This window comes from Ascaphus truei, chromosome 22 (assembly GCF_040206685.1).
Source record: "Ascaphus truei isolate aAscTru1 chromosome 22, aAscTru1.hap1, whole genome shotgun sequence".
In the NCBI taxonomy this organism is placed as follows: domain Eukaryota; kingdom Metazoa; phylum Chordata; class Amphibia; order Anura; family Ascaphidae; genus Ascaphus; species Ascaphus truei.
This window is the reverse complement of record NC_134504.1, coordinates 8688810-8712015: the sequence shown is the minus strand read 5'-3', so window position 1 is coordinate 8712015 and position 23206 is coordinate 8688810. Positions and strand designations below refer to the sequence as shown.

The 23206-nt window shown below is 47.7% G+C and overlaps 3 protein-coding genes across 3 annotated transcripts in view; 2 read left to right on the top strand and 1 right to left on the bottom strand.

Annotated features, from left to right (window-relative positions):
• The window catches only part of LOC142472732 (uncharacterized), a 14680-nt gene extending 11683 nt beyond the window's left edge, over positions 1 to 2997 (top strand). Inside the window, exon 5 of the mRNA XM_075579877.1 lies at positions 1664 to 2997. Coding sequence (XP_075435992.1) covers positions 1664 to 2931 — 1268 coding nt within the window. The 3' untranslated portion in view covers positions 2932 to 2997. The remainder of the gene's footprint in view (positions 1 to 1663) is intronic.
• LOC142472728 (uncharacterized) overlaps positions 1 to 23206 on the bottom strand; it is a 313204-nt gene that overhangs the window by 211930 nt on the left and 78068 nt on the right. The window lies entirely within an intron of this gene.
• The window catches only part of LOC142472588 (uncharacterized), a 57327-nt gene continuing 48172 nt past the window's right edge, over positions 14052 to 23206 (top strand). The window contains 4 exon segments of the mRNA XM_075579657.1: positions 14052 to 14145; positions 16975 to 17462; positions 18952 to 19065; positions 20857 to 20970. Coding sequence (XP_075435772.1) covers positions 17054 to 17462; positions 18952 to 19065; positions 20857 to 20970 — 637 coding nt within the window. The 5' untranslated portion in view covers positions 14052 to 14145; positions 16975 to 17053.

Genomic DNA, 23206 nt, shown 5'->3' with positions numbered 1-23206 from the left:
GCGCCTTCTTCGGCAAAGGCTTACCTTGATAGGAAAAAACACAAAAATAGGGGCGCATAGAAACATAACAAAAGCCCTGGTTAATACACAATGATACTTTTATATATTAAAATGGGGAACAAATAACATTGAATTAGATGGGGTTATAATTGATCCTAATGACCAGAACACACTCTGAGGTGAAGGATCCGTTACCAGAACCTAAAGGGACAGGAGAGTTCCCAGTTGTTCTATGAGAAAGGGTCCAGCACCAGTTAGTAAAGCTGAACCTCACACTCTCTCCCGTCCGTCTCCTCGTGGAGGGTTAGGGCTGCAGCTCCAGGGTGTCCGTCGTCACGTCGCTGCGTTGACGTCACCATTACGCGTTTCGTGTCTGATTGACACTTCTTCAGGGGGGTTAGTCATGTGATCCCCTGCTAGTGTTTAAATACCTAAGCTAGGAAGTGTTGCACCAATGGGAATCAAAGAACAGGGTATATACACAGACTTTCCAATTAGTCAGCAATTAAACGATAGTACAACCATAAAACATATAGACACAGTATATTAAAAGACCTAAACATAAAACATATAGACACAGTATATTAAAAGACCTAAACATAAAACAAACTATACTAATATACATAAACATTTATAAATATACATACAAAAATAATTTATATGTACTGATACCAGCATAATATTTCATATAAACTTCATATAAAATCTTCACTTTAATATATAATTAACAAGCTGATATACCGGCGTTGCCCGGGATGTAATGTTCTCGCTCCCACTCCCTGCCACCCTCTTCCCCCCTCTGTTCACAGCTCCCATTCCCCCCCCCCCCATTCAATGCTTTGACCCAACACATTTGTTCAGTAAACCGTATTTCATCTGATGAATCAGTAATCACTAGGTATATCCCAGATGGTACAGGTAGGTGTCCCTCAAAATGAAGACATGGACAATAGTCCAAATCAGTTATGATCAAGGCACACGCGGGAGCAGGGAGTCTGTGTCGGACTATCCCATCATCACAGCAGCACAGGGAAGCTGTCTCTCAGACCAGCAGCAGCAAAGACCTTAACCTATTAATGCCTGTGAGATTTTAACAAAGTGTGAGTATGTGTCTTTGTATACACTAAACACTTGTTCATTTTTGACACGTGTGTGTGTACGCACGTCTTTTTTCAACCTCATCCACTATGTAAGACAAAAAATGGAGCAATTGGGCGTGTTTAGATGCCCATGTATACTTCTCTCACCTATCTTTACACTATATATTTCTGTCAGGTTGGGTTGATATCACTAACTAACTAGTATGATAGACCAGGATTTCCTTAACTTTATTTCTCATGGCCAAGTTCAATGTTAATTATGATTTGGAGGATGTAAATGTACACGTATATAATCAATACAGGAATTAATACATATATGTCTAGCAAAATTAATTCACTGTGTGAACTGCCAGAAACATATTGCCGGTCTTTGGGGAACACCACCAAAGTCATTGGGGTTTTTGGATATCCAGGGGCCACTGTTTTAGAGCTATGGGTATAGAGTAACCAGAACATTTTGTTAATTAAGTAGTGATGAAGTAAATTCTGCAAAGTATTTTTTATGCATTTGCTTTACAGATTGAAACCATTTGAGCTCTGTCTTTTTTGTTTACTTTTGTTAGAGAACTGCCTGAACGATGAGCAGAACTGGAGCTCTTACATGTCCAGAAGCTGCTTCACTTCCTGCAGCCCTGAAGTGTCAAAAACCAATGATTTCTGCCACATGTTGGACACATGCAAGGAACCAGTGCCACAAGAGAGTGAATTTTCAGGCCTTGTACAGCTCACAGCACAGACTGACTCCAAGAATGTGTCAAGCAAAAGATACGAAAGTGATTCAAGAAGCAGCTGCAGTGCTTCACTTTTCCTTTGTTGTAAGTGTGGGGAAAGCTTCTCACTGAATATGGATTTGATCACACACCTTTGTGTCCACACTAGCAAGCAACCCTTTACCTGTACAGACTGTGGAAAACATTTTTCACATAAGTGGAAACTCCTATCACACCAGAGGATTCACACAGGGGATAAAACTTACACATGTTCGGTGTGTGAGAAAGAATTCAATGGTCCGAGCCACCTCTCCAGGCACCAGAGGATTCACACAGGGGTGAAACCTTTCAAATGTACAGAGTGTGGAAAAAACTTTTCACGGAAGGACCATCTCCTCTCACACCAGAAGTTTCACACCGGGGAGAAACCTTACACATGTAGAGAGTGTGGAATAAGGTTTTCACAGAAGAGCGGGCTTGTCTCACACCAGAAGATTCACACAGGGGAGAAATCTTACACATGTCCTGTGTGTGAGAAACAATTCATGCATTCGAGCAGCCTCTCCCGTCACCAGTCGATTCACACAGGGGTTAAACCTTTCAGATGTACTGAGTGTGACAAACTATTTAGTGAGAAGGGAAACCTCATCAAACACCAGATGCTTCATACAGGGGAGAAACCTTTCACATGTACAGAGTGTGGGAAAAGCTATTCACAGAAGTGCCATCTCCTCACACATCAGAGGATTCATACAGGGGAGAAACCTTACACATGTTCGGTGTGTGAGAAACAATTCCTTGTTCAGAGAAACCTCTCCAGGCACCAGAGGACTCACACAGAGGTGAATCATTTCAGATGTAGTGAGTGTGGGAAAAGCTTTTTACAGAAGGACCATCTCCACACACACCAGAAGATTCACATAGGGGAGAAACCTTACACATGTACAGAGTGTGAGAAACAATTCAGTAATAAGAGAAGCCTCGTCAGACACCAGAGGATTCATACAGGGGAGAAACCTTTCAGATGTACAGAGTGTAAGAAACAATTCAGTGAAAAGAAAAGCCTTGTCAAACACCAGAGGATTCATACAGGGGATAAACCATTTGCTTGTTTAGAGTAGGGTTGGACAATATACTGGTAGCATAGCAATACCACAGTAATAAAAAAGGCAGGTAACTTGATACTGTCATGTTAATTGTCACAGAAGACCTTTCCTGAAATGGACCAGTCAGTGCTATGGTATAAGGGATCTGTCTGAACATCCAGGATGACTGCTGTCGGGAAGTGACAATATCTCCAAAGCTACCATGGCCATCTTGCTTCCTGGATATCCACGCCCTCACAGGAAGTAAGCCTCGCTTTGGATCTCATTGCCAGCAACTGCCTCTGTCCTTTAAGTAGCATGCAGTTGCTATCCATCTTGGCTCGTGTAATGTTGCTGACTGCAGGACAGGATACAGACATACATACATATACACACACACTCACTAGCTTTTGTGCCCGGGACTGTAATATTGATTGAATACATTGTCTAAAAAATTAACATTGTAGTGGGGGGGGGTCTGGGGGTCTCTCTGGGGTGGGGGGGGATGTCTGGGGGTCTTTCTGGGGCGGGGGGGATGGTATCCGGGTGTAGTTCTTGCGCTCGGGGGAGTGTCCGGGGATCTCTCTGTGGGGGGCGGGGGGGTGTCTCTGGGGTGGGGGTTTCTGGGTGTCTCTCTGGGGCCGGACGGTGGTGTCTGGGGATCTCTCCGGGGCAGGTGGGGGGGTCTCTCGGGCTGGGTCCCTCTTGGGGTGTCTCACGGGGGGGGGGGGGTCCGGGGTTCTCTCAGGGGTGGGGTCCCTCTGGGGGGGTGCCCGGGGGTCTCTCAAGGGTGGGGTCCCTCTGGGGGGTGCCCGGGTTTTTTTTAGGGGTGGGGTCCCTCTGGGGGGAGTCTGGGGGTCTCTCTGGGAGGGGGTGGGTGTCTGGAAGTCTCTCTGGGAGGGGGTGGGTGTCCGGAATTCTCTCTGGGGAGGGGGGTGGTATCCAGGGGTCTCTTTGGGGCAGGTCGCTGGGGGGGGGGGGGTGTCCGGGTGCCTCTCTGGGGGTGGGGGAGGGGGTGTCTCTTTGGGGGGGGGGGGTGTCCGGGGGTCGCTCTGGGGCAGTGGGGGGGTGTCTGGTTGTCTCTGGGGCGGGGGTTGTCCGGGGGTCTCTGGGGCAAGGGGGTGTCCGGGGGTCTAGATGGGGTGTCCGGGGGTCTCTCTGGGGCAGGGGGGGATTTCTGGGGATGTCTCTGGGATGGGGGGGTGCCTGGGGTTCTCTCTGGGGGGGGGTGTCTGGGTCTTTCTGGGGCTGGGGCGGTGTCCGGGGTTCTCTCTGGGGCAGGGGGGGTTTGGGGTCTCTCTAGGGCAGGGGTGGGGTTTGGGGTCTCGGGCAGGGGTGGGGGGGTTCGGGGTCTCTTTGGGGCGGTGTCCGGGAGTCTGGGGTGGGGGGGGGGGATGTTATCCGGGTGTATTTCTTGGGCTGGGGGAGTGTCTGGGGGGGTCCGGGGGTCTCTGGGGCGGGGGTGTCTGGGTGTCTCTCTGGGGCCGGGGGGTGGTGTCAGGGTCTCTCAGGGGTGGGGGGGGGGTCTGGGGGTCCCTCTGGGGGGGTTCTCTCAGGGGCGGGGTGCCCGGGGGTCTCTCAGGGGCGGGGTCCCTCTGGGGGGGTGCCCGGGGGTCTCTGGGATGGGTGGTGTGCCCGGGGGTCTCTGGGATGGGTGGTGTTACATAGTAGATGAGGTTGAAAAAAGACGTACGTCCATCAAGTTCAACCTATGCTAAATTTAGACAACAGATACTTTATTCTATATCTATACTTACTTATTGATCCAGAGGAAGGCAAACAAAAAACCCCATTAAGGGGAAAAATTTATTCCTTCCTGACTCCAAGAATTGGCAGTCGGATTAATCCCTGGATCAACATCCTTCCCATGTATACTTATTTGGTATATCCCTGTATACCTTTCCCATCTAAAAAGATGTCCAACCTATTTTTGAACAAATCTATTGTATCTGCCATCACACTCTCCATGGGTAATGAATTCCACATTTTAACTGCCCTTACTGTAAAGAACCCTTTCCTTTGTTGCTGGTGAAATTTCCTTTCTTCCAACCTTAAGGGGTGACCCCGAGTCCTTTGTATTGCCCGTGGGATGAATAGTTATTTTGAAAGCTCCTTGTATTGTCCCTGAATATATTTGTATATAGTTATCATATCCCCTCTTAGACGCCTCTTTTCTAATGTAAATAAATCTAATTTAGCTAGCCTCTCCTCATAAGTTAGAATGTCCATCCCCTTTATTAATTTGGTGGCTCTTCTCTGCATTCCCTCTAGTTCCATAATGTCTTTTCTAAGGATTGGTGCCCAAAATTGTACTCCATATTCAAGGTGTGGTCTTACTAATGCTTTGTAAAGGGGCATAATTATGTTTACTTCCCTTCCATCCATTGCCCGTTTGATGCAAGATAAGATCTTGTTTGCCTTTTCAGCTACTGCATGGCATTGGGCACTATTGCTAAGCCGGCTGTCTACAAGCACTCCTAAATCCTTCTCCATCAAGGATTCCCCCAATATATCTCCATTTAATTTGTAAGTCGCCTTTTTATTCTTGCATCCCAAATGCATAACCTTACATTTATCTGTATTAAACCTCATTTGCCATTTACCTGCCCACGTTTCCAGTCTCTCCAAGTCCTTCTGAAGAGAAATTACATCCTGCTCTGAATCTATTACCTTACACAATTTAGTATCATCAGCAAAGATGGAGACTTTGATCTCGATCCCAACCTCAAGGTCATTAATTAACAAGTTAAAAAGCAGGGGTCCCAGTACCGATCCTTGAGGTACTCCACTCACGACTTTAGCCCAACCTGAAAAAGTTCCATTTATGACAACCCTCTGTTGTCCTTTAACCAGTTTTCAATCCAGGTGCATATATTATTACTGAGTCCAATTTGCTTTATTTTGTACACCAACCTCTTGTGTGAAACCGTATCAAAAGCCTTTGCAAAATCTAAGTAGACCACATCAACTGCATTATCCTGGTCTAAATTCCTACTTACCTCCTCAAAGAAACAAATAAGGTTAGTTTGGCAAGATCTGTCCTTCATAAATCCATGCTGACTATTACTAATAATTTTGTTTTCCATTAGGTATTCCTGAATATTATCCCGTATTAAACCTTCAAGTAGTTTCCCTACTATTGAAGTCAGGCTTACAGGTCTGTAATTCCGGGTGTGATCTAGCTCCCTTTTTAAATATAGGCACCACATCTGCTTTACGCCAATCTTGTGGTACTGAGCCTGTGGAAATCCTCTCTGGGATGGGAGGTTGCCCAGGGGTCTATCTGGGACGGGGGCTGCCCGGGGGTCTCTGGAATGGGAGGTTGCCCGGGGGTCTCTCTGGGATGGGAGGTTGCCCGGGGGTCTCTCTGGGATGGGAGGTTGCCCGGTGGTCTCTGGGATGGGAGGTTGCCCGGGGGTCTATCTGGGACGGGGGCTGCCCGGGGGTCTCTGGGTTGCTAGGTTGCCCGGGGGTCTCTCTGGGATGGGAGGTTGCCCGGGGGTCTCTCTGGGATGGGAGGTTGCCCAGGGGTCTCTCTGGGATGGGAGGTTGCCCGGGGGTCTCTCTGGGATGGGAGGTTGCCCGGGGGTCTCTCTGGGATGGGAGGTTGCCCGGGGGTCTCTCTGGGATGGGAGGTTGCCCGGGGGTCTATCTGGGACGGGGGCTGCCCGGGGGTCTCTGGGATGGGATGTTGCCCGGGGGTCTCTCTGGGATGGGAGGTTGCCTGGGGGGGTCTCTCTGGGATGGGAGGTTGCCCGGGGTCTCTCTGGGATGGGAGGTTGCCCAGGGGTCTCTCTGGGATGGGAGGGTGTCCGGGGGAGTCTCTGGGATGGGAGGTTGCCCGGGGGTCTCTCTGGGATGGGAGGGTGCCCGGGGGTCTCTCTGGTATGGGGGGGGTGCCCGGGGGTCTCTCTGGGACGGGGGGGGTTGTGTCTGGAGGTCTCTGGGACAGGGGAGGGTGTCCGGGGGTCGTTCTGGGGCAGAGGGGGGTTTCCGGTGGTCTCTGGGGGGGGGAGGGTGTCTGAGGGTCTCAGGGGTGGAGGGGGTCTCTCGCGGGGGGAGGTCTCTCGGGGGGGGTCCGGGGGTCTCAGGAGCGGGGTCCCTCTGGGGGGGGATTCCCGGGGGTCTCTCTGGGGGGGGTCCTCTCTGGGATGGGGGGGTGCCCGGGGGTCTCTCTGGGATGGGGGTGGTGCCCGGGGGTCTCTCTGGGGGGGAGGGGTGCCCGGGGGTTTCTCTGAGATGGGGGGGTGCCCGGGGGTCTCTCTGGGAGGGGGGGTGCCCGGGGGTCTCGGACGGGGAGGGGGGGTTGTGTCTGGAGGTCTCTGTGGCAGGGGAGGGTGTCCGGGGGTCGTTCTGGGGCAGAGGGGGGTTTCCTATGGTCTCTGGGCCAGGGGGGGTGTTGTCTGGGGGTCCCTCTGGGGGGGGGGGTCCCTCTGGGGGGGGGTGCCTGGGGGTCTCTCTGGGGGGGGGTCTCTCTGGGAGGGGGGGTGCCCGGGGGTCTCGGACGGGGGGGTTGTGTCTGGAGGTCTCTGTGGTAGGGGAGGGTGTCCGGGGTCGTTCTGGGGCAGAGGGGGGTTTCCTATGGTCTCTTTGGGGTGGGGGGGTTGTCTGGGAGTTCCTCTGGGGGAGATTGTCTGGGGGTCCCTCTGGGGGGGGGTGCCTGGCCTCTTTGAGGCGTGGGGCGTGGTGTCCGGTCTCTTTGGGGGGGGTCCGAGTTTCTCTCTGGGGCAGGGGGGTGGTTTCTGGGGGTCTCTCAGGGGCGGAGGGGGTCTCTCGCGGGGGGGTCTGGGGGTCTCTCGCGGTGGGGGTCTGGGGGTCTCTCGCGGGGGGGTCTGGGGGTCTCTCGCGGAGGGGTCAGGGGTTCTCTCGCGGGGGGGTCCGGGGGTCTCAGGAGCGGGGTCCCTCTGGGGGGGGGTTCCCGGGGGTTCTCTCGTGGGGGGGTCCGGGGGTCTCAGGAGCGGGGTCCCTCTGGGGGGGGGTTCCCGGGGGTCTCTGGGGGGGGGTTCCCGGGGGTCTCTCTGGGGGGGGGTCCCTTTGGGGGTGGGTGCCCGGGGGTCTCTGGGATGGGGGGGTGCCCGGGGGTCTCTCTGGGACGGGGGGGTGCCCGGGGGTCTCTCTGGGACGGGGGGGTGCCCGGGGGTCTCTCTGTGACGGGGGGTGCCCAGGGGTCTCTCTGGGACGGGGGGGGGTGCCCAGGGGTCTCTCTGGGATGGGGGGGTGCCCAGGGGTCTCTCTGGGATGGGGGGGGGTGCCCAGAGGTCTCTCTGGGACGGGGGGGGGGTGCCCAGGGGTCTCTCTGGGACGGGGGGGGTGCCCGGGGGTCTCTGGGACGGGGGTGTGTGGTGTCAGGAGGTCTCTGGGACAGGGGAGGGTGTCCGGAGGTCGTTCTGGGGCAGAGGGGGGTTTCCGGTGGTCTGTCTGGGGCAGGGGGGGTTGTCTGGGGGTTCCTCTGGGGGAGGTTGTCTGGGGGTCCCTCTGGGGGGGGTGCCCGGGGGTCTCTTTGAGGCGTGGTGTCCGGAGGTCTCTTTGAGGCGTGGGGGGTGGTGTCCGGAGGTCTTTTTGGGGGGGGGGGTCTGAGTGTCTCTCTGGGGCAGGGGGGGTCCTGGGGTCTCCCGGGGATCTCTCTGTGGCGGGGGGGATTACCTGGTGTGTCTCTGTGGCGGGGGGGATTACCCGGGTGTCTCTCTGTGGCGGGGGGATTACTCGGGTGTCTCTCTGTGGCGGGGGGGATTACCCAGGTGTCTCTCTGTGGCGGGGGGGATTACCCGGGTGTCTCTCTGTGGCGGGGGGGATTACCCAGGTGTCTCTCTGTGGCGGGGGTATCCGGGTGTCTGTATGGGGTTGGGTTTTACCGGGGGTGTATGTGGGTCCGGCACCGTTACTTTGCATGGACTTGCCAAAGTGAGTGTCTCTGGTGCGGGGGGGATGGGGGTGATCCCGGGTGTCACTGTGGCGGGGGTTATCCGGGGGGGGGGGTCCGGCACCGACAGGCGGCGTGACTTCGCAGGGACTTGCGGAAGTGAGTCTCTGGTGTGGGGGGGGGGGGGTTCGTCGTGGGGTTTCTCTGGGGTACCCGGGGGTCTCTGTGGCGGGGTATTCAGGGGTATCTCTGAGTCTGGCGGTGAGAGCCGGCGTATTAGCTAGGCTGCTTGAAAGGTGCCCTCCCCCCCGCTGGCACAAACACGCCCCCTCTCTTAATAGCTACGCCCCCGCCCCGCTGCTCCTGCTGCACACAAGAAAACAGCGAGCGCACATGTGGAGAAAGTAATAATAAAATAATATAATAAAACACTGTGTCAAATGTCTATTATTGATACATTACATAATGAATGGGGATAGTGGGATGGATTAATGATCATGCTAATATTAACAAACACTCACACGGCCGAATGTGAGCGACAGTCACATCTGTTGCAGAGTATTATTGCCTCTGATCTGGTCTCTACTGTACTCACAGCCCCTGGTCGGCAGATCTTCCTTCCAGGGTGTATGGATGAATGTAAATGACACGGGTGTCCGTGCGTGAGCTTGTAGATGAAGTTTGCCGATACTCTCTGGTACTCCTGTTGTCCGTCTTGTCCAGTATTACCTCGGAAAAATAGGAATGCAAACAGTGAGGACAGGTCCCAATAGAAAATATTGGGGGGTGATGGATAATATAGATAATAGCTAAATCACTCACATGGGCTTATGTGAGTGTCCTCACATCAAAACACTAGATGGTAAGCCTTGGGTAGATAAAAACTTCCTGCTCAACCTTTTTCAGTCACTCAGTAGGAGACGGAGAAGAGATGATGATGAGGGTAACAGCTTTATTCAAAGACAATAACAAAATAATTAAAATAATAAAAGGATGTAACTTACACTAAAAAGTGATAAAAGTCCTTTGTCTATATACCTATCAGACTCCTGCTTAGAGTTGTTGCTCCTTCCGTGTCCGGAAGTCTGCAGCAGGGGTCCTCTGGCAAATGACTGGACTGGGCTGGATGAAAGCTTCCTGTGTTCTGAACGACGCGTTTCGGATAAAATCCTTCCTCAGATTCGTATTGTGTGATGTTCCGGTTCCTTAATGTACCGGAAATGTCATGTCTTAATCCCCTGCATTAAATTTCCGGTACATCCTTTTATTATTGTGACGTTCGTGAGGATTTGGCCCGGGATTAAAGGGGTTACACCCCAATTGGCCACCCTCTAACCTCACCAGGGAGACAAGGGGTTAACTGGGCTGAGGTCCAGAAATGTGATTTCAACCCTTGTTATAACATGAAAATGTATATTCCCCTGCTCCCATGTATTAATGTTATATCGGTGTCTGCATAACACACACACTGGGGCTTAAGGGGTTAATATTATATGCATTGCTGTCCCTATTTTGGCAGGCTAGTCACTACCTGCAGGGCTGAATAACAGGAGCCGTTCTATTAAGACTGCTAATGTAGGAACTGAGTGAGCCAGCACCCTGATTGTTGGTGTGCAGCCTCAGGGTAACCCCCCCAAGAACACCCCTATTAAAAATATAACTTTGTCATACGGGAAACATATATTTTTGATAAAGTGCCGTTCTGTTGCAGTTTTAAAATGTACAGGCAGGATGCTATGGTTTCTGCCTGCCCTTTGTAATGTATTAAGGAACAAATGTTATGCATACCAGAACCAAATGTTTTGACACCTGTGAGCTGGGTCACTTGCCTATGCAAGCAGAACAGCTTGCTAGAATTTACATAGCCTGGTGATCAAAGGCTAATTACCTAATTGTTTATGTGGGACCCAGGAACTATAGTGGGTTGTGAGCGTTAAAACTCACACTTACAAACCAAGGTCTCCTGCAAGAATAAACATAACATAGGGGACAAATGTCCCCCCCCCAGGGGTCCTTGCTTCAAAGGATTTATTGATGGGGGCAAGGGGTGGGGCTACCCAAGGAGAAAATCAGAATGGGTGACCTTATTAAATATAAGAATATTATGAGATGTCCTTGGCTGAACGTGCTAAGAGTTACATAGGTGTATTCGTGGGACTTACCCGCAACTATCGAATACAGACACCTGAGGTTTAACAGATACTAAGAGCCAGATATTAATATCTCGCTTAATTTGAAATATTACACTATAATATTTAGTCTCTTTGGGAGCGTCAGGCGTGACGGAATGTATCAATATGTTCGCATGCCAGTAAGTACTACTGAACTGAAGTTATGAAGTTATTTAGATAGGGAAAAGCAGTTTTTAAACGCCGTGGGGTGGGAGGAGTTTTACTCTGAGGAAAACTGTCAACTTCACCACTGATTTATGAGAGGGGCTGGGTTTAGGTTGTGTTCAAATGGAAATAATTTTATAAGAACCAGGCTCAGCCTATTGCTATTGTCCTTCATGTCTTCATGCAAAAGGCCTTCATGTTCTGCATGTGTCCTGCATGTATTGCTGTGATGTCAGCTGAAATATGGAAGAAATGGCCCAGTCTGTATCCTGATGGCTTTCTGTCCTAATCTTTAAGTAAGTGTCAATATTTTGCCTGTTATTTGTATAATCTGTGTGTTCACCTTTATCAAGGAATAAATTATATTTTATCATATCTAAGTCTCGTCCCAGTTCAAACCCAGTTATATATATATATTTATATATATTTTGTGTAAATTACAGCCTGTCATAAGCTACCGTGACAATTATTTTAATTATTAATTTTTTTTATTCTTTATTTGTATTCCAGATTTTTAGAACAGTAAACATTCAACACAGTATAATACACTACAAAACAATTGACATTTTAAATTATAAAAACATACGTACATACAATCACAAAACAAGTAAAAATTAGATTAAAATAAAATCTAAAAACATGTCAAACCCATATTTAATAGTCCCAGTTGTAGCCATTATTCCCAATTTGGCAGATATTTCCTCTCTTAAATCTTTTCACACTATACGGTTACCAATAAACTCTGACCATGGCCGTCAGAGAAGCTCAAATTGTAACCTTGTATCAGTTGTTAAGGGGGTAAGGGATTTTTTTTTTCCCTCCGGGTTGGCCTTTTCCCCTGCGCCCCCCCTGCCTGCTCTGACCCCCTGCTTGCCCCCCCCCCCCACCCTTACATTGTCTCCACCATTAAATAACGTCGCGGTCGACGTGTCACCAGAAGCCGTCGGCCACAAGATAAGGGAACTAACAGAAGCTTTGCGTGCGATCCACTGCATTTAATTTAAATGCTTTGGGGAAGATCGCGGGGCCTCTGTAAGCGCTGCGTCACCCTGAGAAAAAATCTTGCGCCCCAGCGGTTTGCACACCCGTGGTCTAAACCATTTGTCACGTACGGGCACACCTGACCTGTGAGCACATGACCTACCCACGGGACAAGGGTTAATACAAAGTTCAAAAAACATACAGGACATCTACTGAACCCCCAAAATAACCAAAACATATATATATGCGTATAAGTGTCAGAGAGGGGTGCTACTGAGAATGGTTTTTAAATATATATTGCCATGCTCAGTAGCACTCCTCTGTGACACTGTGACACTTATACGCTTATATATATATATATATATTTATATATATATGTTGTGGTTATTTTGAGCGTGTATGTTTTACAATTCTTGTTCAGCTGGTCTTAGCTGATTGGAGGGTGGCTCCTCCTCCCTAGTTTGAAGCTCACCCCCTCCCACTTTTAAATGGTTAAAAGCTCACTCCATTTCATCTCCCACTCTCAGGGGAACTTGCTTGCTTGCAGTTTGATTGTGACAAATCTAAGGCCCGGGTCATAGATGGGTGAGGAGAGTGGAGGCGCGCTAACGCTGAGGCTCGCCTGCTTAAGTCAACGCGTGCGCGAAGGGAGCCGGCGGGAGGTGGTTGGAGGCGGGGCAGTGACGTCGCTGGGCCAATCGCCCACGACGCACTGACGTCAACGGCGCCGTGACGTTGACGCTGCTTAAGGCTGATTGGATGTTTTCAGCCGACAGCGCGCTGAAAAACAGCTTGGCGCTCGGCTGAAAACTCCAAAGCCTCCGCACGCCTGCGGACGCTCGCGTGAGCCCCCTCTCAAGGCATCTTCATTGAGGATGCAGGGGCTCAGCGCTGAGCGTCCACACGGCTCAGCATGGCCTGTCCTTCTATGGACTCGGCCTAATACAGAGTGCTTTTCCTGGTAATGTACAGGTTAATAAGAGCTTCAGACTTAATACTATGCTACTAATTTTGACAGATTTATTATAAATCATTCATCCTGGTAATGCACAGGTTATTAAGAATTTATATCAGTGTTAGGTACCCTTGAGATGTGGTCTGCCATGTAGGGGCTCAAGGGCTAACTAAAAGACCATTTTATTCAAAAGATATCTAAATCTATATATATTTAGGCACTTTACCGTGTATAAGTTTCATTGGATGTGCACTGAGCTCTGTCTGTGTTTCATGTTCTGTCTCAGGTTTTAAATTAATACAAAGCTGTCCCACTTTCACCCTCGCAAATGTCCCTCAAATTAACAATATCTCACCGAAATCCGTCCCCATATACCAACTGGGGCTCTGTGTGGGGAGCAGGGGGGCTTTGTGTGGGGGAACAGGGGGGCTCTGTGGGGGGAGATGGGGGGGCTTCCTGTGGGTAGCAGGGAGGGGGGCTCTGTGTGGGGGGTGAGGGGGCTGTGTGGGGAGCAGGGGGGCTCTGTGGGGGCAGGTGGGACTCGGTGTGGGGGGCGGGGGGGACTGTGTGGGGTGCGGCTGTTTGGGGAAGGAGAGGGAGTCTGTGTGGGGGAGCAGGGGGGCTTGTTATTGTCTCAGTTGGAACTTGGAAAATAAATGAAATGGTAATATCAGCGCAACCTGCACTTCCCAGACACAACCAGCAGCCCTGCCTGTGCTACCCCAGCCCTGCCTGTGCTGCCCCAGCCCTGCCTGTCCTGCCCCAGCCCTGCCTGTGCTGCCCCAGCCCTGCCTGTGCTGCCCCAGCCCTGTCTGGCCTGTGCTGCCCCAGCGCTGTCTGTGAGAGACTTTCCCTAATACAGTCTCTGGGAAATGTTTCTAATCTACACTGAATGGGCCACTTAAACTGTACTGAAGGCTATAAAAACTACAACTCCCATGATCCCTTAGTGTGAGCGTGCGCAGTAGGACACGGAGCTGTGACCCGGATGTAGTCAATGTTTCCACTTCCTGAGAAATCACAACATTAGAAAAATAGCAGTGACCCGGATCTGTGACTGCAGCAGAGGAGAGACCAGAGCCCCCCTAACCGCCGGGGACCCCCCTCCTAACTGCAAGGTACCCTGCAGATATACCTGGGCTGTTATCCTCTATGGTCACTTGGGTGTCAGGCTGTTATATCTGTCACTGCGGCAGGATAGCTATGTATTGTGGGTGCTGCTTCCGGTCTCTAATTGGTGGCGCTAATTAGGGTGAAACGTTGTCTGCATTTGTACATACAGGGACGCTGCTAATTTACTGTTCAGAATAGAGCTGCGATATTATGACAGGAAGAGCTTCTTATCTCCGCTCTATAGACTATTAGCGCTTCTATCCGCCCTGTCACTGCTCATCTAACGCGCTCTCATGTTATTAATGTGTAAGTCTGTTGCCTGCGAAGTTATAATAATAATATGTTCTTGTATAGCGCTGCCCTGTGGAGCTTACAATCTATTTTTGATGCCTGAGGCACAGGGAGATAAAGTGACTTGCCCAAGGTCACAAAGAGCCAACACCAGAAATTGAACCAGGTTCCCCTGCTTCAAACTCGGTGCCAGTCAGTAAGTGTCTTTACTCACTGAGCTGCTCCTTCTCCCATAGAATCACTGTCTCAAAGGGGCTCCATACACAGGGAGGTCTGACCAACGGATGCATCTCAAAGGCATTTTGTAACCATATGTTTCCCAGAGAAAATGAAGTGGGAATCCGTTAACCCTTTCAGTGGCTAGAGAATTGAAATTCATGGATACAACCAGTTGGTCTGCCACACACACACATACATATACAATCTCTTACACATACAAATACTCCTTGTTTTTCTATCCCTATACACCAATAGGGACCACATAGTATCTACACACACTTTTAGTTATGCTACAATCTCTCACATTTCCACACCTACCCACACCATTTATATTAACTCCCACTCCACACACACCTTTTGTAAAGCACTGTATACACTGTGGGCTCTCCATTCATTTATATTCACACAGATACACACACAATCTTACAGGAACCATTTAACACCTTCAGCCATAAATCACATCCACACACGGGAGGGACGAGCACATATTACATTCCAAGAGACGCTGTTTTTAAGTATACCCTTTGCTTGCTTCATTCATTGTAACATCGCCGGAAGAAGAGATCAGTGTATCTCGAAAGCTCGCACAAATAAAAGCATTTCGTTAGCCACAAAACGGTATCGTTTATTTATTTTTTGATTATTGAAGCTCGGCTAACGGAACTGATAGGGTGTATATATGTATATGTATATGTATATAAATATATATATATATATATATATATATATATATATATATATATATATATATATATATATATATATGTATATATATGTATATAAACCCTGTCTTCCCATATGAGAAGGCACAAAAGCAGCAACACTCAGATATAGCAAAAAGACATGTATTAGCAGTGACAAAACAGCACACTATAAACTATATATATATATATATATATATATATATATATATATATACTGAGTTAAGTTATGGTGAGTAAAAAAAGTGACAAAAACCCTCCACAGCAAAGCATATAGCAAATGTAAATATACTGTATGCTCATTTGCATGTCTTAGGCAGGTCTGCAACCCCGCCTTTCACCATTATCACCCAGCATACAGCACTTCCACTGCAGTAAGGGATTCTGGGAAATGACATGCAAATGAGCACACAGTGCCACTTTTTGCTTCAAAAACCATTTAGTGGCACTGTGTGCTCATTTGCATGTCATTTCCCAGAATCCCTTGCTGCAGTGGAAGTGCTGTGTGCTGGGTGATAATGGTGAAAAGCGGGGTTGCAGACCTGCCTAAGACATGCAAATGAGCATACAGTATATTTACATTTGCTGTATATATATATAATGTAGGTCTTTTTGTTGACACCTCGCTATATCTATTTTTTCATTATTAAGGGAAAATACTTGTGTAAGCTAAACCCAATTATATTACAGCATAGGGTCCACTTACACCTAGATACCCTTATAGGTTAATCTAAGAATGCTAAAAGTATTAGGCAAATTTTCAAATATATAGTCCTCTTCATATGAATAAATCATCGGAGACCTTACAATAACTAGCCCAGTGAACACGCAAATAAAATAAAACATATTCCACTAAAATGACTATGATCTTGGTCCCCTATTTAGCCAAAGAGCAGCATTATGCTCCCAGAAAGGCTCCTACACTGAATTGACACCACCTAGACTTTGGCAAAATTGATCTATTAGCCTAACTACCTATCGTCATTTATTGTTTATACACGTTCAAATAAAATATGAAGTTTTATTTATAATTCATATAACAATTTCTCTAACCACAGTACCTGAGGCTCACCGTAAAGTGGATTTATTTTCTTGTTCGTCTATCTAGTTATAAACTATCCTGGATGTAGCACCGTAGCACTACTATCAACCTATCATTTTAGGCAGAGCAGGGGTTAAAATCCCTTCCATTTTCTTCCCACAGGTCACATACATACATACATACATACACGCATACACGCATACACATACATACATACATAGAAGTCTCTCTGATGCCAAACGGGAGATTTATCTGCTTTTTTATTTATACTATAGCACTGTACAGTGTGTTACTATGTTGCACTGGGAGGGCATTGATATTCTTATAGCTGTTGATCCCTGACTCTTTATACTAGATGGTTATGTTATAGCAATCCTGAGCCATTAATGTATTTTGTAGTGTTTGAAATTAGGTCCCTGTTTGAAGATGCACCAGATGTGGGTGTTGGTGTCTCTTTCTCTCTGACTCCTTTTGGGGTTGTTTTGTGTTTAATAATTTTAGGTGTGAAAGCTCACACTAAATGCTGTATATTTATCCAATAAAACAGATCTTACTTATTACATTTCTTCTATTTTATACAGACACAGCTGGCACCCACCAAATCTAAATCAAGGACCGTCCTATCTCTGCACCTTCAGAGGAGCACTGCCCACTACCAGCATGGACAGAGGAGCACTGACCACTACCAGCATAGACAGAGGAGCACTGCCCACTACCAGCATGGACAGAGGAGCGCTGCCCACTACCAGCATGGACAGAGGAGCGCTGCCCACTACCAGCATGGACAGAGGAGCGCTGCCCACTACCAGCATGGACAGAGGAGCGCTGCCCACTACCAGCATGGACAGAGGAGCGCTGCCCACTACCAGCATGGACAGCGGAGCACTGCCCACTACCAGCATGGACAGAGGAGCGCTGCCCACTACCAGCATGGACAGAGGAGCGCTGCCCACTACCAGCATGGACAGAGGAGCGCTGCCCACTACCTGCATGGACAGAGAAGCACTGCCCACTACCTGCATGGACAGAGGAGCACTGCAGACTACCAGCATGGATCCACACTTGTTAAGTGAGTATTGTCTATATTTTGAAGACTCTGAAATTTGCATGGAGGGGATATCTGGTTATTTTGCAGTTATGGGAGTTATAATCAATATGGCAGAAATGATCAAGTATTTTAATCAATCTGGCAACGAGAGATAAACGTTGGTTACAAATTGTATTAAAAATACAAGAATTGTTTTTATTGCCTGTTAAACTTTTGACCAGGCCTTGGGTTTATAGGACTGATAGTATCTAGAGATAAGGATATCTGTTTTTTTAAGTGGGGGGGGGGGGGATTTGAGATATGGCTGTCCTGACATTATAATAAATGTAAAGCTTTTAAATGTACCCGGAAAGACATTCTTTGGGGGATTCTGCAGAGTATCAGGGACGTGGCTAAATATGAATATCCTGGACCTGACCGCACTTGGCAAGAACAACAAATATATATTTGTAACTGTTGTAATTACACAAATCAAATGATACCAAAAAACAATGTTTCCTATATATAATCGGATTTGTTTCTCAGGCAAAAATAGAAGTTATACGGTCTTATTTCCTACCCAAGCGAGTATATTTAGTACACAGACGCATCAATGAAGATGGCGTGTGTAGTATTATGGACCAGACATATAAAGTGAATGCTGCACACCTTGAAAAAATGTTTAAAAGATACAATTACCGGCGCTCCCGTGTTTGAACGAAAGCCTGTTTCCAGTCCTGAATCAGTAGTAGAAGGAAAACAGGGCACAACGGATTTGCAAATCTAAACTCATTTATTTGAGCCAACACAACGTTTCGACCTCAATGGTCTTCATCAAGTGACATAGTGGCATAACACACAATCCCAAAAGACAGCATTTAAATAGCACCCTAATCCCCATAATGCAATATGTCCAATTAGCAAAGATAGAAAACATGTGCTACATATCTCCATTCCTCCAATGTCCACACTCATGATGTAATCATATAACCTTTAGATCAGCTGCCTCCGCAGATCTTTCATCCATCTTCAATTTGCTGCGTCCATGTTTGATGACGTCATCCTCCTGGGTCCTGTGTTGTGGCACGCAATGCGTTTCAGTGACTGCGCATGCGCGGTCCGTCTTGTGGTGTCCATCTTAGACGAGCTTACTCATCTGTAGCCCATGTGCCGGAACGCATGCAGCGCAGCGCGTTTCAATGCTGTGCGCATGCGCAGACCTTCAAAATGCCGACGCCCTCCTTTCAGATCCTCTGTGAACCGCATGATGACGCGGACTGCGTCTCAGTTATGTTATGCCACTATGTCACTTGATAAAGATAAAGTATTATGGAAACAGTTGTGAAGTCTTTTATATATCAGGTAAAATGTAATATGTCTTCAACTATATTTGTCAATTTATACCAGAAGGGCTAGTAAAACATTTCTTTACGATGGGTATTATATTATACCAATATCAGAGAAGGTGAAATCACAAGAAGAGCCCCAAATCCCAGCTTTACATGATGGGTTTTCCTTTTCTTATTGCCAGGTTTTCCAACGGTTGTACCAGAGCGATTAGAGATTAAGTCGGAGAAAGAAGAACCAAACGCTGAGGATCATGTGACCTCAATAAAGAGAGAAATAGATTCATTTCCTGTTGGGGGTAAGTAACCTTGTATCCTCACTTGTCTTCTATTCAATTTTTGTTCTAAAAATGGACTGAAATGTCTACAATATTGAGGAGAATAACATTAAAGCATGGATACATTTATAATCTACATGTTCTATTAAAAAACAAACACACATGATTTGTCTAAGGTTATATATATTATTTTTTTTAATAACATAGATTTTTATTGGTTTGCATGACATCCACTGTTTTCACGAAATTGCCAATAACCATCTTATTTAACATCATTGGTAAACAGAAAATAAACAAAAACAATCTGAAGGGGAGAGATGGGGGAAGGGACAAAGGGGTGGGGGTGGGGGGGGAAAGGAAGGTGGTCCGCTCTCCTTGCTGGGTGCCTTCTCCTCCAAATTTTCCTCATTGGATATTTTCTTTGAGTTCACTCGTGGGGATGTGTCTGGATCCTATGTGGGTCTTTTTCCAAAATGCTGCGATCTCGCACCTCGTCGCTGTTGCGAAATGGGCATGTAGTTTAAGATCTACTTTAGCTAGGCCCGGCAGAGGTCTTGTTTAGAAGAAAAAGCCATGGGTCTAGAGGAATTGTGCGGCCCAAAATCCTCTGCAGCCAATTTTTAATGTTGTCCTATAGGTTGGCAATCCGAGGGCAGGACCACAGCATGTGTAACAGATCTGCGGTCTCTCCACATTGTCTCGGTCACAATGGGGAGTATCCTGGTACAAATTTGGCCAGCTTGAGGTGGTATCTCACCCCAATTATTAGTACCTTATATGCATTCTCCCTTAATGTCGTGCACATCGAGCTTTTAGCGGCCGCCGTAACTATCCGGGACCATTCATCGGGGTCTAGGACTTCTCCAAGATCTGTTTCCCATTTTGTTATATTGCCTAACTTCGGAGTTACTTTGGGGCCAGGACTGACTACCTCCCCATATATTCGCGATATGAGTCCGTGGGTATCGGTCTCTCTAAGGCACAGCTTTTCAAATGAGGTCAAAGTGGGGTGAGGATTGTTTGTTATAAAATTATTGTTCTGAAAAAAAGTCTGGTATGCTTGCGTTAGAGCAGCGGTGCGCAAAGTGGGGGGTGCAACCCCCAGGGGGGCCGGGAGATTGTGCTGGGGGGGCGCGGGCAGTTGCCGAGGCCCGCACTCTTCCCCCAGGCATTTAAATTAAATGCCGGGGATCGCGTGAGGCCCCTGCAACTGTTTACTTACCGGGATTCAGCTATCTGTGTTGCGTCGCCATGGCAACGTGGCGTCAATAGATGCCGCGGCACCATGTGACCTGACGTCACACGCCCACGCAGCGTCATCTGAAGCGGCTGAAGGAAGGCAGGGGACGCGAGAGACGGGGGCGCAGCACAAAAAGTTTGCGCTCCCCTGCGTTAGAGCACCACGATTTTGTTCTTGTAGTCATCCTCTGGAGTTCCGATCCCCAGTAAGAGCTACGGTTCACCTATATAATTTGCGTCGATTTTGTGCTGTATTATTGCTGAGGGACGGAGCTTACTCTCTAAGCTACCGTCTGCTTCCCCGTCGCGCATGCACCTCCTGTCTAAGGTTATATTGAGAATATTGTTATCATTATTGAGGTTTCAACATTGGTAGCACCATAAACTCCAGCATGTTTTCAGCACTCAGGGGTAAAAACACTCATCACTCTGGGTTAATAATAAAGTACAATCAGTTACCTACCCCCTCCCCTTAGGAATCAGTATACAGTATTTCTGTATACTGTAGTGATATCACAAGAAGAGTTCCCACTCCCAGCTTTACATGATGGATTTTCCTTTTCTTGTTGGCAGGTTTCCCAGTGATTGTACCAGAGAGGTTAGAGATTAAGTCTGAGAGAGAAGAACCGAACACTGAGGCTCATCTAACCACAATAAAGAGTGAAATAGATTCATTTTCTGTCAATGGTGAGTACCATAATATACTTTGGGGTAATCAAGGGTTATCTTGTTACAAGTAGGAAATATTCAGGGTTAATTGCCTCTCATAGGAAGCCCCTAGGCCTGCTGATTATTCTGTAACAAACCCCACGCAGCAGAGTTACAGGAGCAATATGTCTCACACGAGTATAAAGGTTGGAAATGCATTTGGAAAAACAGAACAGTTTTTCAAGGGCTCCTTCCACTGTTTGACCAGTGTATTCTGCCTGTGCTCTCAGACCCTAAATGCGAAGCTAATGCAGAAACTTCTCTTAATTTCTCGCTTCTCCCCTTTCCTCTCTCTGACAATCACTTCAGCCCATTTACTCTCTCTCAATTCTCCTTTTCTTCACCTCCATTTACCCCTCAGTTCTGCAGAGACCAGCGTTTCATTAAGCTAACTAGCTAGCACTGGGGGAAATTCTCATCAAATTGAAGCAGCATAAAATGTAAAGCACTCATCGGTTAACTCTTCCAGTCCTGATGGGGTTCGCAAACTGGAAACTTTCTGCTTGCACTACACTGGTACACAGCATGTGTGAGCAAAGAGATTACAACATGCAAATGCAGTAAAGATCAGTCGCCATCAGGTTTCCTCCATAGCAGCCAAGCAGTGAGAGGGGTCAGCAGAGTCATTTATCATCACAGATGGAGGCAGCTGTAGTCAGTCCACACCCCATCTCCTCCATGGCAGCCAAAAGACACGCTGATGAGTCAGGGAAGTCGGCAAGCCAGCATCAGAGAACCGATGGGGGAGACGAAGATGAGGTCCTGGATACATAAAACTCCAACAACTAACAGGATTCTGATACAGAACTGTGCTCTGTCATTTAAACCCGGGTCCTCTACTCATAGGGTCTCTTATCCTGGCATGTATGCTGCCTCTACTTGCCATTAGCATTTGTTATTCAATGAATCGGTCACATTTGTTCCACCCTTCATTATGCTAAGTAGGGTAATTTACTGACCATCCGGTCTCATTTACATCTTGAAGGGAAAATATTATTTTCCCTTGGTGTGTATTAGTACCTGTTCCTTACCTCCCAGTTTTCACGCTTCAGCACAGGGGTGTGTCTCATACATTTAGTTACTTTTGGTATATATATATATTTATTTTCTGATTCCATTTGATTTATCTTTATTATATGTACTTGTCATTGTTTTGGCAGCATCTATATTTAGGAGTCTGGTGGTCATTGTTTTACTTATTTTTTATTCTAATGAAATCCATCTTTTTGCTATCAAATTTGAGTGCTTTATATAGGACTTATTTTCTTCTTTTGTGTGTGTGTGTGTGTGTGTGTGTGTGTGTGTGTGTGTGTGGTGTGTGTGTCTATACTATAATTCTAAGTTGGATTTCGTTTGTATGTCAGAAGCATCGAAATCTCACAAACGGCACCACAAAACTTTCACTGGAGATTCTGCTGTGAATTTGTACTAAATCTGACATAAGAACTTACCCCATAGCCTATGTGAGCAATTAAGACATTAAAGCATCACATACATTAACACCATTAAAAGCCATAGCTATTCAGCCCATAACACTCTTGCATCTATTCTGATACATTTGCAACAGTTTATGGACACATTGAATCTGGCAACCAGGCTGCTACATGTGTGCATACCACGACAAGTGCACTCCTAGAAGTGGGATATTTCATCTGTCATGCATCAGTAATGAAGGGGTTAAGTGAAGCAACAGCCAATTCTCACGTTGACTATAAAAATCTACCCCCACACGCAGGGACCTCCCCCTACGTGCCCTGAAGAAGCGTTTTAACACATGAAACGCGCGCGTCGGCGTTTTTCTCCCTGCACACGCGGGAAGTTTGTTTATTTAAACAGCTCAACTTGAAGATATTGATCTGCGTTTGGGCTTTAAACTTCCCCTGATGTGCATGATTTACTAGGGATCACGCTGTATATCATTACTGCGGGACCCTCCATGTTCCCAGGAGTCTCTAAATTTACTCACCTAACAGACAGGCAGGTCCTCGAGCACATCGGCACTGACATAACCAGGATCAGTGCTGATGTAGGGGACACTGCGATGATCAGCTAGACCGGCTCCCCATGTCATTACTCTGTGCACGCTATTGCTCCAACCTGTAGAGAGGGGGGATGGGGTGTGTTGGGGCTTTGACCCCATTTCAATATTAACCTCCTGTATACCCTACTCCAGCACACTCGTTTGTTGGCATATGCAGCGATCCATGACCTGCTG